This window comes from Rhodotorula paludigena, assembly GCF_050403205.1.
Source record: "Rhodotorula paludigena JCM10292 DNA, Rt_paludigena_JCM10292v1_ctg9, whole genome shotgun sequence".
Lineage (NCBI taxonomy): Eukaryota > Fungi > Basidiomycota > Microbotryomycetes > Sporidiobolales > Sporidiobolaceae > Rhodotorula > Rhodotorula paludigena.
The window spans coordinates 151,970-167,521 of NW_027481449.1; the positions used below are offsets into that span (position 1 = coordinate 151,970).

At 67.9% G+C, this 15,552-nt stretch overlaps 7 protein-coding genes across 7 annotated transcripts; 4 read left to right on the forward strand and 3 right to left on the reverse strand.

The window, feature by feature from the left end:
- Positions 1–299: 299 nt before the first annotated feature.
- JCM10292_000904 (uncharacterized protein) lies at positions 300–4,197 on the forward strand (the record flags this gene model as incomplete). Its single annotated transcript, XM_076647422.1, has 6 exons — positions 300–638; positions 713–821; positions 912–1,258; positions 1,325–1,685; positions 1,742–3,174; positions 3,238–4,197. The coding sequence occupies 6 exons, from the start codon at positions 300–302 to the stop codon at positions 4,195–4,197; spliced, it is 3,549 nt and encodes a 1,182-aa protein (XP_076506957.1).
- Positions 4,198–4,461: 264 nt separating this feature from the next.
- On the reverse strand, positions 4,462–4,877 carry CBP4 (Cbp4p; the record flags this gene model as incomplete). The annotated part of the gene is made up of 3 exons (XM_076647423.1): positions 4,462–4,521; positions 4,593–4,732; positions 4,799–4,877. 3 exons carry the CDS (start codon positions 4,875–4,877, stop codon positions 4,462–4,464), a joined length of 279 nt encoding a protein of 92 aa, XP_076506958.1.
- A 515-nt stretch (positions 4,878–5,392) lies between these two features.
- Positions 5,393–6,158, forward strand: POP5 (RNA-binding protein POP5; the record flags this gene model as incomplete). Its single annotated transcript, XM_076647424.1, has 3 exons — positions 5,393–5,624; positions 5,703–5,840; positions 5,923–6,158. The coding sequence occupies 3 exons, from the start codon at positions 5,393–5,395 to the stop codon at positions 6,156–6,158; spliced, it is 606 nt and encodes a 201-aa protein (XP_076506959.1).
- A 379-nt stretch (positions 6,159–6,537) lies between these two features.
- JCM10292_000907 (uncharacterized protein) lies at positions 6,538–9,303 on the reverse strand (the record flags this gene model as incomplete). The annotated part of the gene is made up of 10 exons (XM_076647425.1): positions 6,538–6,552; positions 6,633–6,749; positions 6,816–7,013; positions 7,096–7,171; positions 7,250–7,412; positions 7,494–7,681; positions 7,747–7,837; positions 7,906–8,938; positions 8,998–9,198; positions 9,280–9,303. 10 exons carry the CDS (start codon positions 9,301–9,303, stop codon positions 6,538–6,540), a joined length of 2,106 nt encoding a protein of 701 aa, XP_076506960.1.
- Positions 9,304–9,387: 84 nt separating this feature from the next.
- JCM10292_000908 (uncharacterized protein) lies at positions 9,388–10,307 on the forward strand (the record flags this gene model as incomplete). The annotated part of the gene is made up of 3 exons (XM_076647426.1): positions 9,388–9,431; positions 9,622–9,974; positions 10,060–10,307. The coding sequence occupies 3 exons, from the start codon at positions 9,388–9,390 to the stop codon at positions 10,305–10,307; spliced, it is 645 nt and encodes a 214-aa protein (XP_076506961.1).
- A 223-nt stretch (positions 10,308–10,530) lies between these two features.
- Positions 10,531–12,222, reverse strand: RTT109 (H3 histone acetyltransferase RTT109; the record flags this gene model as incomplete). The annotated part of the gene is made up of 1 exon (XM_076647427.1): positions 10,531–12,222. One exon carries the CDS (start codon positions 12,220–12,222, stop codon positions 10,531–10,533), a length of 1,692 nt encoding a protein of 563 aa, XP_076506962.1.
- Positions 12,223–12,413: 191 nt separating this feature from the next.
- On the forward strand, positions 12,414–15,404 carry JCM10292_000910 (M28 family metallopeptidase; the record flags this gene model as incomplete). The annotated part of the gene is made up of 7 exons (XM_076647428.1): positions 12,414–12,778; positions 12,841–13,965; positions 14,027–14,097; positions 14,165–14,297; positions 14,364–14,596; positions 14,655–14,729; positions 14,794–15,404. 7 exons carry the CDS (start codon positions 12,414–12,416, stop codon positions 15,402–15,404), a joined length of 2,613 nt encoding a protein of 870 aa, XP_076506963.1.
- Positions 15,405–15,552: the final 148 nt, after the last annotated feature.

Consider the following 15,552-nt stretch of genomic DNA (forward strand, 5'->3'; position numbering starts at 1 on the left):
CAAAGCCTCGTACACTCCTCGCCTGCCCTGCACGAGGTGGCCGCCGCTGCGTGCCCCACTCGGCTCTGTCCTCGTCCCCCTCTCGCCCTCGGTCCCTCGCCGTCCGCTCGCTCAGACGTGGGCTTGCTAAGCTGCACTGCACTGAGAACTGAGCACTAGAGCTATCAAAGACTCGACAGACTCGGCCCGTGCGGTGACCGCGCTTGCACCCTCGGCCGCGTCGACCGCGAGTGTGCACCCGCAAGCACCGCCCGCCTCGCCAAGCGCGCAGGCCGCGCCGCCGACGCCCGTAGCGTGCCATGGGCGACTCGGGCGGGTCCCTCATCCTCGCCGCGCAGACCGGGCGCCCCCTCCCCGTCACGCAGCTCTTCACCCGCAAGGAGCTCGTCGGCAAGGGCGCGTACGGCGGCGTCTACAAGGGCATCCACGAGGCCACCGGCACCGTCGTCGCCCTCAAGGTCATCGACCTCGACACCCCGGACGACGACATCTCCGAGATCCAGAAGGAGGTCGCCATCCTCTCCGAGCTCCGCGACGCCGCCCGCCACAACATCACCCTCTACCATGGCTGCTACCTCAACGGCACAGAGCTCTGGATCGCAATGGACTTTGCCTCGGGCGGCAGCATCCGCACCCTCGTCCGTCCCCGCCCCCCTCCCCCTCCTGCCGTCCTTTGCCCCACTCACCCACGCCTCTCTCTCTCTGTCCGCAGATGAAGAGCGGCCCGATCGAGGAAAAGTACGCCGCGCTCATCATCCGCGAGGTCCTCGTCGCCCTCAGCTTCCTCCACAAGCAGAACGTCATCCACCGCGACGTCAAAGGTGCGCGCCCTTCCGCGTCCTCTCCCCTCGGTGCAGCGCGGACAGGTCCGAGACTGTACTGATCCGAATGCTCGTACATTGCGCGCACAGCCGCCAACATCCTCCTGACGCAGACGGGCAAGATCCTCCTGTGCGACTTTGGCGTCGCCGCGCACCTCCAGGCCAACTCGAAGCGGTCGACCTTCACGGGCACGCCCCTGTGGATGGCGCCCGAGGTCATCACCGACGGCAAGATGTACGACACCAAGGCCGACGTGTGGTCCCTCGGCATTACGCTCTTCGAGATCGCGACGGGCAACCCGCCCTACTTTGGCATGGAGCCCTTGCGCGCGTGCGCACTCATCCCGCGCAGCACGCCACCCAAACTTGAGAGCGGGACGTGGAGCAACTCGATGCGCGAGTTTCTCGCGAGCTGCCTCCAGATCGACCCGACCGTCGTGCGTCCTTTCGAGCGCCTTTCGAATAGCCGTCTACGGAGCTGACTTCGCTGCACACCCCCGCAGCGCCCGACCGCCGACGAGCTGTCCAAGTCCAAGTGGATCAAGTCGGCGTCCAAGCTCCCGATGGTCCTCCTCCGCGAGCTCATCGTCCGCTACGTCTCGTGGATCCAGTCGGGCGGGCAGCGCACCTCGATCGTCGGCCTCCCCAACGGGCCGGGCGGCAGCGTCGAGGAGGTCGTCGCGCGCGAAGACACGTTCGAGCTCGCAGAGGACCGCTGGGACTTTGATGTCGACGAAGACGACTTTGGGACCGGCCTCGGCGGCCTGGGCGGCAAGGTCGAGCCGCTCGGGGACGAGCCGACGCCGGCGCAGCCGCGTACGCTGGACGAGATGGCCGCGCAGAGTCATACGCGGCCTCCCAAAGGTGCGTCTTGGTGTCCGCTCTCGCGCGACCGGGTAAAGCTTACGTGCCTTTGACAGCCCGCCCCGTCATGCGCGACCACCCTCTCCTGCGCCTGTTCGACGAAGAGTCGAACCCGTATGCGCAGTCGACCGCGCCGAGTGCTCAGATCTCGCTCCCGTCCGGCGCAGCGGCCGTCAACACGGTCAAGCCGACCATCTCGATCCCGTCGCTCGACGAGCTCGACGACATGTCGTCCGACCCGTCGCCCTTCCCCTCTTCTTTCGGCGGCGCCTCGTCCGGCAACGGCTTTGGCTTTGGTGGCGCCTCGTCCTCCTCCTCCGGGGGCGGGTTCGGCTACGGCGGCGCGTCGTCGAGCACCAGCGCGTTCGGCTCGATCGCGCTCGACGCAGCCGACGACCTCATGTCGCCCGCGTACAACCCGAACGCGACCGTGCGCGCCTCGCCCTTTGCCTGGCAGCCCCCGCGCTTCGGCGCGCCGCCACCGACAGCGACGGCCGCATCGCCGTTCCTCCCGCCGAGCCCGCGCTTCGGGCCCAGCGACACACCCGACTCGCTTTGGTCCGGCGGGGGCGGGGGCGGGAGCGGGGCAGGGAGCGGCGCGACGTCGACGACGAGCGGCGGGACGCACACGCGCAACTCGTCGAGCACGCCGACCGAGGCGACCTTTCCCGCCGCCGAACTCGCCATGCCGCCAAGCTTCGGCTTCGGGGGAGCGACGAATGGGTTTACGCAACCGCCCCCGCAGCAGCAGCAGCAGCATCCGGTGACGACCTCGCCGTCGCTGCCCTCGCTTGCGACGGCGCCCTCGTCCTCCTCCTCCGACTGGTCCCACCCCGCTTCTTCCTCCTCCTCCTCCTCGCACCATAACCGCCCCTTTGGCGCCGCAGCGTCCTCGCCCGCCGCCCGCCGCCGAGCCGACACCGCCCCGTCCTCGCGCCCGATGGCCCCGCCCGCGCCGCTCGCGCCTGCCGCAGGTGGCGATGGCGCGTACCCACCTCTCGGGCAAGGGATCCCGCGCGCGACGCCTACGCCCGTCCCTGTAGCGGCAGGGGCGGGCGAGTACCCGCCCCTCGGGCCGGGATTGCCGCGCTCTGCAGGAGGAGGAGGAGCGGGCGGAGGGACGAGCTGGGAGCGTGCGGGCGGGGCGCACGAGCGACAGAGAAGCAGCAGCGGGGCGCTCGATTCGGCAGCAGCGGTCGTCGGCGGCGGCGGTATCCGACCGTTTGGCTTTGGCGCCGCGCCTGGCTTTGGCGCCGCGCCGGGCGGAAGAGACTTGAACCGTCCGTTTGGGTTCGGAGGAGGAGGAGGAGGGGCAGGAGGGAGGGAGCGCGGGCTGAGCAATGCGGGCGAGGCGGCGGGTGGATTGAGGCCGAGCTTTCGCTTCGGGGGAGCAGCGGCGGCGGCGGCTCAGGGACCGGGGCAGGGGCTGGGTATCGAGAGGAGGGAGAGGAGTGGCAGCGAGAGTGGGAATCGCAGGATGGGTCTAAAGGTGACTGGCGGGATCTTCGAGTCTACTGGCGCACCTGCTGAACGCCTGAAACCTCGCCCACAGATCCACACCTCAGCAGGTCCCGCAGCGGGCCTCCCGTCCGCCATCGCTTCTCCCGCAACGGCCGTCCCACAGACGCCCATTTCGCAACTCTCCTCAGCACCGTCCTACGCGTACCCTTCTTCGACGCATTCGTCGCCTCGTCATGTTCGCGGTCCCTCGCACACGCGTGCACCATCCGGCGCCGCGTACCCGTTCCACCAAGCGTCCAGCTACGTCCCACCGCCGACCGCGTCGGCTTCGTCGTCCTTCTCGTCCGTCTCTACGCCGCTCGGCTCGGCGTTCCCTCCCTCAGCTCCGCCCGTGGCGATGCAGCGGGGCGACTCGCAGACCTCGCCGCGCACGATCCCCGCCGCGCAGATGCAGCCGCCCCTCCTCCCGTCCGCGCGGCAGCAGGGGCACCGCCCGCGCCTGTCGCAGTCGCACACTGCGCCTTCAGCAGGTGCGCCGCCGTTTGCCGCCGCCGCGCCGCGCCACCTCCGCACCTCGAGCAGCGCGTCGTCGCTCCTCGGCGAGGAAGCCGCGACGCCCCTCGCGCCCCCGCTGCCGCCGCCACTTCCGACCGTGAGCGAGTCGCCCGTCGCTACCGGCCTCGGGCGCAACAGCGCGATCGGGTATCCGTTCCCGCCCGTCGGGGACCTCGCCGTCCCCTCCGCCGGCGGGTCCGCGCCGTCCTCGGCCGCCCCGTCGCCGCTCGCGACGCCTGCGCCCGCGCAGGCGCAGGTAGGGAGCGTGCCGCTGCCGCTGGACTATGCGGCGCTGGCGCGGTCGGAGGACGCGGCGCAGCGCGAGCTGGAGAAGACGGTGAGGCAGCTCGGGGAGCTGCTTGGACGGGTCGGGGAGGGGCTGGAGAGGGTGCTGAGGGGCGAGGTCGACGTGGGCGTCGTGTGGGAGGCAGAAGAGGAAGACGGAGGGATAGCCGAGGACCTGCAGGGAAGCGGAGAAGGGGTGGTCGTGGGCTAGCAGAGTGACCAGGTCAACGGGACCTTTGTCGCGACGACCTTTGACTCTTGCCCGTAGCAAGAGAGTTGCCCGAGTCCTCAAACTCAAGCAACAAACGCGCGATGAGAAGAGAAGCGCGAGAGAAAGGCGTCGAGGCGATGTTACAGGCTATGCATACGGATCAAACGTGACAGGTACAGCCTGCGACAATGCACTGATCAGCGGGTGAGGCCCATGATCGTAGGGGATCAGACATACTTGGTGCAAAAGAGAAGGGAAGGACAGCTAGTTCTTGCCCTTGACATCCGCGTCTGCCCATACCGGTGCGTCGTTCTTCGCCTGAGCCTGGATTGACAGCGGAGTCCCGAATCAGCGCAGAGCTAGCGACAGAGAAGGACATCGGCGGTCGGACGCACGCGAATGGCGTCGAGCCTCGCCTGGCTCTCCCGCGCGAGCTCGTTCTGTGCGCCCTGCTTGACGCGCTTTGCGTCGTCGACCTTGCGCTTGAGGTCGGGGCTGAGCGAGTCGTAGAACTGCTGCTCTGACGGCGTGGTCGCTGTGTGTACTCGGGAAGGTCAGCCGTATTGGGGGGCGGGCGAGACGAGGGCGGAATCGGTCGCACCGGCCATGACACCGTAGCCAAGCGCGGTGATGAGACCGGTGAGGAGGAGGGCGGACCCGACGGGGATGCGGCCAGACATGACGCTTTGCGAAGGAGCAAGGAGGCGGTGCGGCGAGGAGTTGATGAAGAAGACTGGGAGCACGGCGAGAGTCGCGGGGTGAGCTAGCAGTCCGACAGCGCTTTACCAAGCTCTGCGCACCTTTGCAAGTCTGCTCGAGCTGTTGCTGCAGCAGGCAAGCCGTCAGCGTCGTCGAGGCGATGAAGCGAGAGAGCGGCACGGACAGCGGCGATCGGCGGGACTGGCTGATTCAAGCGGTAGACGGCTGGGTCTATGAGACGGTCTGCTCTGGTCTGACCAAGTCTCGTCCAGTCAGAGCGCGGTGTGAGGAGCGAGCGAAGGATGCGCTCGTCCAGTCGCACCCGCTTCAACTCGTCTACATCGACGCACCCGCTCAGGAGAGCCACACGCAGGCCAGACAGTGCCCGAAACACGCAATCAGAGCTACCGCACACGGCTCGAACTGCCCCGACGCTTCCTCGCCTAGTCGTTCTCGTCGCGCCTGCCTTGCTCTCCGCTGCACGGGACAAGGTGCGATGGTGCGCTTCAAGCACCGCTACCTCCTCGTTCACCTCGTCTTCCCCGCCACCCTCGACTCGCCTCTCTCCGCCTCTGCCCCTTCCGCGTCCAACGACCCTACACTCCCTCCCGCACAACCACCAGCCCCACCTCCACTCTCCGAGTCGGCCCTCATCGCGCTCCTCCGCGACAGCCTGAGCGTCAACTTTGGCGACGTAGGCGCGGGCGAAGTCGGCGGGACCTTCAGCAGTCCGTCGCTCCTCTCCCTTCTCTCACGGTGTCACGCGGAACGCCTCGCCTGTACTGACTCGCTTCTTTCGCGCACAGTCAAGTACCTATCGCCCGCGACGTCGACTCTGATTGTGCGCGTCTCGCGCGAGCACCACCGCACGCTCTGGGCCGCGCTCACCTTGCTGCGCAAAGTCGGCGGCCAGGAGTGCATCGCGCGCGTCGTGCACGTCTCGGGTCCGTCTCTCTCGCCCTCTCTCTCGCTCTGCCTCCCGATCCATTACGAGTAGTGTACTGACAACAACGAGTGCTCGCGCAGGAACGATCCGCAAGACGCAGCACGCCGCGATCCGGCACGACCGCGCCCAAATCCTCCTTTCTGCGTCTCGCGCCCGGGGCCTCGCCCGCGCCCGACGACCACGAGAAGGTCGCTCAGCGACGGCAGCAGCGAATGCAGCAGGTGAGAAGGCAAAGGCGGCCCTGGACGAGGTGGACGGCGAGACGGAGAGACTGCTCAAGGAGAGCGAGGCGCGGATAGGGGCGATAGAGGCGTAGACACCCTTCATGGCTGCCGTTTCAGTAGCGTCTAGCTTTCCAGACTGCCAGAACCACCGTGTTGTTTCTCTTGTACATGCGAGTCCGACGGAGGGAAGCAGAGCGAGGTTGCTTCACGTGCGTGCACGACGAGAGGAGCGAGGCTCGGTGCCAGACCTGCGCACGCGAAGCTTGTGTGACCACACCCGACGGTACAGTAGCGCGGAAGACACCATCTTCGCTGATGTCGCCCGTTTCATCCAGACCATCTTCAAACCCTCTGTCTGGGGCGGGATGACCTCGTCTCTCCGGGACACTGCAGTCGTGATCAGCGACGCTGCAAAAGCGCTTATGAGTCATGTGGCAAAGTACGCCACACCTCCCGCCTTGCAGCCTTGCTCTATGGGTATACCAGCTGCGCAGCGGAAGGCATCGTGAGCCTACAGCATTGCTACCGGGCACCCTGCACAAATCGCAAGCAACGCGCAGACGCACCTTGATCTTGTCCTCGAAGTGCTTGACGATGACCTTGCGCTGCAGCTTCTGCGCCGCCGTGAGGAAGCCGTTCTGCGGCGTCCACTCCTCGGACGCGAGCAGGACCGTCTGGAGCGTCTGTGTGCCTCGCCTCTCGTCAGTTCGTGCGCGCTCGCAGCACAGGGGAGGGAGGTAGCGACGCACCTCGAGCGGCTTGAGCCCCGCCTGCCGCCCCGTCTGGTTCAGCTCGCCGAGCACGGCCTTGCGCACGCCCTCGCTCGCGCACACGGCAGCCCAGTCGGCGTCGCTCGCGCCCCCACCGCCGCCGCTGCCGAGGTCCTTGGCGGCGCCCGGGTGCGACGAGAGGAAGGAGCGCAGGTTCGGCTCGTGCGGGACGATGATCTGCGAGGTGAGTTGGCGGTGCGGTCGAGTCAGTATACGACGGAGGGGGAGAGAGCGCGCGGCGAAGGGAGAGGGACGCAACGGCCATGGGCTTGCTGGCGTCGCTTTGCGCGTAGACGCAGATGTTGGACACGAGCGCGCACGACTTGTAGATCGACCTGCAAAGCGGACGTCAACACGCAGAAAACAGCAACACAGAGACGCCCGAGAGAGACAGGCGGTGGACGAGGACGCACTCCAAGCGCTCGAGCGCGACATACTCGCCGCCCTGGAGCTTGACGAGGTTCTTCTTGCGGTCGATGATGGCGAGCAGGCCGTCCTCGGTCCACTCGCCAATGTCGCCCGTCATGAACCAGCCGTCGTCGTCGAGCGCCTCGACCGTCAGGTCCGGGCGCTTGTCTGTGCCGCCACAAAGCGAGAGGCGAGTTCAGTCCTCCTGCGATTGCTCAAGCGACCACGAGAGAGGAGGGCAGCACGCACAGTACGACCTGAACACGCTCGGGCCCCTCAAGCACACCTCGCCCTGCTCTCTCCCCCTCGCGCCCTCGCCCGTCCCGTCCGCGCGGTACCCGGCCTCGACAAAGTCGCGCAGCTTGACCTCTACGCACGGGTTGGGGACGCCGACGACGCCGGTGCGCGCGAGCGCGGGGGGGAGGATGCAGGAGAGGCTGCGGGAGGGGTAAAGGAGAGGTTGTTAGCGGGGAAGAGGAGGCGAGGGGGAGGAGGTACTCACGCGGTGGACTCGGTGAGGCCCCAGCCTTGGATGAAGTAGGGTGTGAGGACCTGCATGAGGAAGTCCTGCGTCGCGACCGAGACGCCGGCGCCTAGTTTCGTTTCGACCAAGTCAGCGGTCCTTCCTCCCACGGCGGGAAAAAAAGGCAAAGGCACGCACCGCCGTTGATGGCGTACTTGAGCCTGCCGCCGGTCGCCTCTTTGACCTTGTTGAAGACGACGCGGTCGGTCACGCCCTGGACGACGGTGCCGACGAGCGGGATCCACTTTGTGAGCCTCTTTGCGGCGACGGCGCCGTGGAAGACGCGCTGGGTGAGGGCGCCGCCGGCCGCGACCTTGGCGAGGATGCCCTTGCGGATGAGCTCCCACACGGTCGGGACGCCCGTCATGAGCGTCGGCTGGAACGCGCGCATGTCGCCGACGCACCCTTTGCGCATCGACGTGTCGGTGAGCGTCTTTACGGTCCCGAACCCGATGACGATGCCGGCGTAGAGGAGGGTGAACTCGACGGCCATTTCAAAGATGTGCGACAGCGGGAGGTAGGCGATGAAGCGCAGGTCGGGCGTGATGAGGTCGGCGAGGAGCGCGAGCGTCGCGCCGACGACGGCGACGATCTGGCCGTGCGTGATCTCGACGCCCTTGGGCGCGCCCGTCGAGCCGCTCGTGTACATTATGCACGCGACGTCGTCGCGCGCGGGGCGCGTCGGCGCGTGCGGGTGCGCGTGGCCGCGGGCGAGGAACGCGTCAAAGTGGTGCACGTCGACGCCGGCCTGCTTGATCTTGTCGAGCGCACCGGCGGGGACGTCCTCGGGCTTGCCGTCGTAGACGAGGACTTTGAGCGAGGGCGTCTCGTGCGCGACGTTGGCGAGGGTGCCGAGGAGGGTGGCGTTGGTAAAGAGGCCGTACACCTCGGGCTCGTTGATCGAGTGCCTCAGGCCCTCTTCGCCGAGCGAGTCGTACGCGGTCGCAAAGGTGATGCCCTGCCGTGCGCAGGCCTGAGCCATGACCTGCCAGTTGCGCGACGTCGAGGCGTAGATGTTGAAGACGGTCGAGCGCGAGTGCTTGGTCTCGACGAGAGCGGATGCGGCGGCATCAACTGCTGCTCCGAGCTCGGCGTAGGTCCAGTAATGGTAGTCGGAGAGCTCGAAGGTGGTCCACTGCTTCTTCTCGGTGACCTGCTCGCCGCCGACCGTCTGCGCGGAACGGGCGGGTGAGTCTCGGCGAGGGTGTGAGAGAGGCGGGGGTGAGGTACCTTTGTGACCTCGCGCTCTTCGGTGTGAGTCTGGATGGTGTCCCTCCATCCGACTGCCTGCGCGTCGGGCTTTGATTTGCGGACGTGGTCGAGGAGGTCCGAGACGACGTCGATGCCGGGGTCGGGCGAGTCGATGAGGCGGTCTGCGGTGGCGTGGTAGCGGCGGGGGCGGGAGCAGCCGGGTTGTGGCTCGGGCCCAACCTGCAGAGCGTGCGAGATGGTGAGCTCGCGACGAGGCCGAGATGTGGGGGCAGAGGAAGAGAGAGAGCGAGAGGAGCGCACCTGGACCGAGGTGAGCGGAGTCATCTGTGTGCTAGCGTCTGTAGTCCTGTGTGGTACTCTGAGTCGCAGCAGGACAAGCGCGAGAGAGGAGGAAACGCGCGGGTTGGGATGGGCGTGACAGCACGAGACTCGCTCAACTCGCCCCCCGCTGAGTGTGGCTGCAGCTGCGAGTTACCGAGTGCACTCTCTAGCACTCTCCACGCCACCCCCGCCCATCCTGGCGCACCCTTCGCCCTCGGCGTGGCTCACCGCCCCGTCCCCCGCCGCCCCCTTTGCCGCCGCAACCACCGCCGCCCTCTCGCCCCCGCCCGCCCCGAGCCCCGCCGCTGCGAGGGCCACCAGCACCGCCGCGCCCACCCCGCGCCCCGTCCACCGCCTCGCCAACACCGCCCTCCGCCCGAGCGCACCCGCTTCCCCTGCCTCGCCTGCCCAACCACCACCGCTAGCAGCACCACCAGCAGCAGGCGCACCGCCGACCACCCTCGGTGGTACCTCGTCCGCCGCCCTCCAGGTCACCGACCCCGTCGTCGATGCACGCAGGGCCGTCGCGCTCCTCGAGGGCGCAGACGGAGCGGCCGAGGGGCTGCTCGACAGGGTGCAGAGGGACGTAGAGGCGCTCCTGGACGCATACGAGAACGCGTTCGAGCCGAGGAAAGCGGCGGGACCGGCGGATGGTGACGCGGAACGAGGCGCAGGTGCGTCCGCTCGCGCGCATCCCTGGGCGCAAAGTGTGCGTGTACACTCGACTCACCGTAACTTGAAACCTCGCGACGCGCGCAGAGCTGTCGCGCGCCCTCGCCTCGCTCGACTCGCTCCTCGCCCTCCTCTCGCGCTCCTCTGTCGGCGGCTTTGTCCCTCCTCTTCCACCCTCCGCTTCCACCTCGCTCGACCCGACGGAGGCCGCGCTCGATTCGAAGCTGTCCGCCGCGCACATCGAGCGCGCAAACGAGCGCGTGCAAGGGCTGTTCAAGGAGGTGCAGCGTGTCAAGGAGGGCGCAGACATTGTCAAGAGCGCGCTCAAGGGCTGAGGTGGTCGCACGAAGGATCGAGATCTGACTGTTGTTGTACTGCATCGTCTTTCCGCGAATTGCCTGCACGAAGAGAGAAGCGTTTCTCGATGCCGTACACCAATCGACGGCTTTCACTATCGATGAACCTCCCCGCTGCGCTCGCTTGCGGTAGCCTTGCGCCTGCACCGCTCCTCGATGCCGTCGTGCCACGCGTGTTCGTTGCACGCCGCAGTGCGCATCCCTACGCCGGCGCGACCTTCTTCTTCTTCCTCGGCGCCAGCACATTCACCTTTGGCGCCGCTCCCGCACTCGCTCCTTCTCCTTCCTCGGCGCCGCGCTTCTCGCCCGCGACGCGGACAAGGTGCGGGTTGTCGACGCGCACGTCGCGGCGCAACTCGCACTCGACCGCCCCCCTCCACTCCGCCTCCCCCTCTCCCTCTCCCCCTCCCTCTCCCGCAGCCCCCTCCCCCTTCGCCTCCGCATCCTCGTCCCTCGCCGCCCTCGCCGCCCTCTCGACCCCGTCGTCCCAGCGCTCTACCGCGTCCGCGAGGCGCGCGAGCGCCCCGAGCGAGTAGTCGTAGTTGTGCAGCTGCGACCACAGCTTGGTGTACGACGCCGGGCGGAGCGCGAGCGCGTGCCTCCTCGACGCCGCCACCGGGTGCGTCGTCCTCTCCTCCCCCGCACCCTCGCCCGCGGCGACGACGAAAAAGGCGACGAGGTGCCCGTCGCAGCACTCCTGTCTGAACGCGAGGCGCTCCCAGAACTCGTCCACGCCGCCGGGCACGCCTCCCGCGGGGAGGAGGCGGGTGCGCTCGCGCTCGACGGCGCGCTCCACGTCGGCGAGGCGCTGTGCGCCCGTCTGCCCCGTCGAAAAGGTCGCGCTGCGCAGAGAGAGGTACACGTCGTCGTAGTCGCCGGGCGTGCCCGAGGACGAGGTCGTCGACGACGTGAGCGAGTGCAGGAAGCGCGACTTGGGGTCGTCCGGGAAGGACGGGATGTGGTCGGGGAGCGGGTGGGCCGACGGCGCCGAGGGCGGGTGCAGCGGGGACGAGAGCGACGTGTACGGGTGCGAGTACGTCCAGGCGGGCGGGGGCGGGGAGGAGGAGGACGAGGCGTGCGCGGCGGGGACGTAGGGGAGCGACTCGAGGTACGACAGCCCGGGGACGAGATAAAACAGCCGCAGTGGCGCATCCTTCGCCTCCTCCCCGGCCGTGGACGCAGCACGAGCCCGCACGTCGTCACGCGCGACGGCGCGCTCGATGGTCGCCTTCCACCAGCGGATGAGCCCCTTGTCGTCGAGGACACGCTTGCCCGGGTTGTCGACGCTCCCGGGGAAGAGGTACTGCCCCTGCGCGCGGGCAAAGACGTGCACGCGCAGGCGCTGCGTGCCGTGCGGAGGGTGCAGGACGTGGTACGCGAGGAAGGACGAGACGAGCGTGCGGGTCGGAGAGGGCCCGCCGGACGAGAGGCCCGTCGTGTCGACTTTGGAGATGTACAGGAGCGAGGTTGACGACGACGGGATGGTGTAGATCGAGGCTTCAATGCCTACGACGGGGGCGAAGCGCTCGTGACACGTCTGCGCGGGCTCGTCGGCGGAGGAAGTCGACGCGGAAGTCGAAGGCGCGGCGACGGCGGGAGCGCCCGACCCGGACGCGTTGCTCGCGTCTGCGACGGGTTCCACTGCCCCATTTGTCACTGCTGGTGCACCCTCCGAGGCGGGCGTGGCGTGTGCGGCCGGAACGACGCGCTTTTCCGAGAGGACGACGAGGAGCTCCTCGTGCCAGACCTTGGCCGTCTTCGCGTTGGTGGCGTGCGGGAAGAGGGCGTGGGAGCGCTGTGGCTCGGAGCGGACTGCGTGCACGCGGTACTCGCGCGTGCCTGCGACGGACGCGGCGAGCGAGGTGCAGAGGAAGTCGACGAGCGAAGGGGCCATGGCCGGCAGAGCGTGCAGCTGGCCGGACTGGCGCGTGCACTGCTGCGGATCGAGTCTGCTCGCTGCTCTCGCGCAATGCACGCGGTCGATGCCGTCAGCGTCCGAGGCGACGAACCCGCGTGGTTCTTCCGCTCTGCCGCTTTCGTCGACTCGCTCTCTGCTTGCTCTGGACAGCGCAGGGTCCAGCCAGGATGGACCCCGACAAGCGTCTCGCGACGCACGAAAAGGGCGCGCTCCTCCCTGCGCCGTCGCCGACTCGCGCCCCACCTCGCTCGGCCGACTCTTCGCACCGATACCGCCGCATCGCCGCTGCTCTGCTCGTGCTCTGCTTGGGCTGGAAGCTGTGGACTTGCACCGTCGGGGCCGAAGGTTACCGCCAGACCGAGCTCTCGCCTCTCGACCACCATTTGGACCGGGGCTACCTTGCGCACCTCGTTGGGAGCTCGCACTGCCCGCACCGCAACGAGCACGCCAAGCCGCCCATCAGCCATGACGACGTCGTCCAGACAATCCTCGACACGCCGCAGACCGAAGGTTCTCGTGCTGCTTTGAAGACGTGCGTCCCTCGTCCCTCGCGCGCTCCTCCTCGGACTCCGATGCTGATTCCGCTACGCCCAGCCTCACCAACGAGACCCACATTGCCGGTACCCCAGGAGATCGTCGTGTCGCCCTCTGGATCAAGTCGCAGTGGGAGGAGTTGCTCGGCGCGCCGTCGGACCCAGAGCACAAGAACCTGTTTGACGCCGGCACGCCCGAGAGCTTGCACGCGCTCACACAGGACACGCGGCGCCGCCGGCATGGCCACGGCGCCCATCGCCGCGACGGCAGCATCGTCGGTCGGGCAAAGCGGGCGCTGCGCCGTCTTGCGCACAAGATCGGCTTGGAAGAGCGCCGCGGTCACGGTGTTCACGGCCGCCACGGCAAGCATCCCGAGCCGCAGCGCCCGCGCGTATGGACCGACACGTACTACTCGCTCCTGACGTACCCCGTCTCGGCGTCCGTCTCGACCTTCGCCAACAGCTCAGCGAGCGAGCCCACCTGGCGCGCCAAGCTCAAGGAGGACGCCTTCCCCGACGAGGACCCGACGAGCCCCGCCGGCGCTTGCATCTGGCACGGCTTCAGCGCGAACGGCACTGCGCGCGGACAGCTCGTCTACGCGAGCCGCGGCACGCAGGCCGACTTTGCCGCGTTGCGTGAGCGCGGAATCGACGTGCGCGGAAAGGTCGTCCTCGTGCAGTATGGCGGCGTCTTCCGCGGCCTGAAAGTCAAGGCCGCCTCCGAGGCGGGCGCGCTCGCCGTCCTCATCTACGACGACCCCGCCGCCGACGGGCCGGGCGGCAACCGGACGGAGCACGCGGCGTACCCGGCGGGGCAGGCGCGCAACCCGAGCGCGGTGCAGCGCGGCAGCGTGCAGTACCTCAGCTTGTACCCGGGCGACCCGCTCACTCCGGGCGAGCCGAGCTACAACCCGGCGCTGCCGGGTGCGCCGGAGCGGCTCCCGCGCGACAGCGAGGGCGTCAACATCCCCGACATTCCGTCGCTGCCGCTCTCGTATGGGGACGCGATCCCTCTGCTGAAGAGCTTGAACGGGAAAGGGTTCAGGTGGGAGAGCGACCGCGAGGGGATGCCGGCTGGCTGGAGGGAGGGCGATCTCGGCGCCGAGGGCGTCGAGTACTGGGCTGGACCGAGCGAAGAGGTCGTCGAGGTCGTCAACCGCATCGAGGAGAAGGTCACCGCCATCTGGTGCGTCGGTCCTGCTCGTCCAAGATGCGAGTCGATTGATCTGATGAGCACTCCCTCGCAGGAACACCTATGCCGTCATTCCCGGCCAGGTCGCAGACGAAGTTGTCGTCCTTGGGAACCACCACGACGCCTGTATGTAGTCTTCTACGTGCCTTACTCCACTCGCTCACACTGACATGGGCTCACTTCGCTCGGACAGGGACCTTCGGCGCCGTAGACCCCAACTCGGGCACCGCCTCGGTGCACGAGACGGTTCGTGCCCTCGGCGCGCTGCTCAAGCTTGGGTGGAAGCCGCTGCGGACGATCCTCCTCGCTGGCTGGGACGCCGAGGAGTGCGTTTTGTCACTCAAGGCCATCTGATTGCGCAGAGACATGCTGATTGGTCCGTATTGCCGCAGGTACGGTTTGATCGGATCGACCGAGTTTGGCGAGGACTTCTCGACCTGGCTGCAGGAGCACGTTGTCGCGTACCTCAACGTCGACGTCGCCGTTGGCGGGTCCGAGTACGACCTCAACGCGAGCCCGTCCCTCGCAGACCTTCTTGCCGAGGTTTCCAAGCTTGTCCCGCACCCTGACAAGGAGGGCAAGACGCTCAAGGTAACGGAGGTGTCGCCTCTGGGATCCGGCAGTGGTGTGTTGTGCTTTGTTCCGCGCCAGTGATTGAGCAGAGCTAATGACCGGCCCCATAGACTTCACCGTTTTCCTCCAGCGTCTCGGCCTCGCCTGCGCTAACTTTGGGCTGGACCGCGGCGCAAACGACCCTGGTCCATCTCGTCCCGCTCATCCTGTCCGTGGGGATGTTCGACTAACCACGCTGCCATCTTCCAGTCTACCACTACCACAGCAACTATGATTCGTTTGCGTGGCAGTCGCGCTTCGGCGACCCTTCCTTCAAGCGGCACCAAGCCATCGCGCGCGTCCTCGGCCTCGCGACCGTGCGCCTCGCTTCGGACCCGGTCGTCCCGCTCAACACGACCGCGTACGCCATTGCGCTCTCGTCGTACCTCGACAAGGTCCGCGCGCTCCCCGGCGCCGACTCGCTCGACCTCTCGCGCCTCGACGCCCTCGCGGGCAAGATCGAGCGCGCTTCGTCCGCGCTCCTCGCGCGCGGCGCACACCTCGCAAACCGGCTCGCAGACCGCACCTCGCCGCCCAGCCGGCACAAGGCGCATGCGCTGGTCCGCCGACTTCGCAGCGTGAACCGCGCGCTGCGGCGTTTCGAGGGCGGGTTCCTCGGCGACGAGCAGGGGCTACAGGGCAGGGAGTGGTACCGCCACTTGGGCGTTGCTCCGGGCCGGTGGTTCGGGTACGGGGCGACGACGCTGCCCGGCCTGAGTGAGGCGCTCGCGCTCGATCGGGATGTCGAGCAGGCGAAGGTCGAGGTGAAGAGGCTCGAGAAGGCGTTCCGGGGTATTCTCCGCGGGCTTGAACATGCGTAGACCCTCTGAGTACCGACCGTGAACAATTCCTACTGATATCGACGCAGTTGAGCCGTCCGCCGGAAGTTCCGCGACCAACCGTGACTCGTTCGCACGCTTCGCAAAGCCGTGGCAGCTTGCCCTCCTTCTTCCTTGCCGGCTGCCTGAC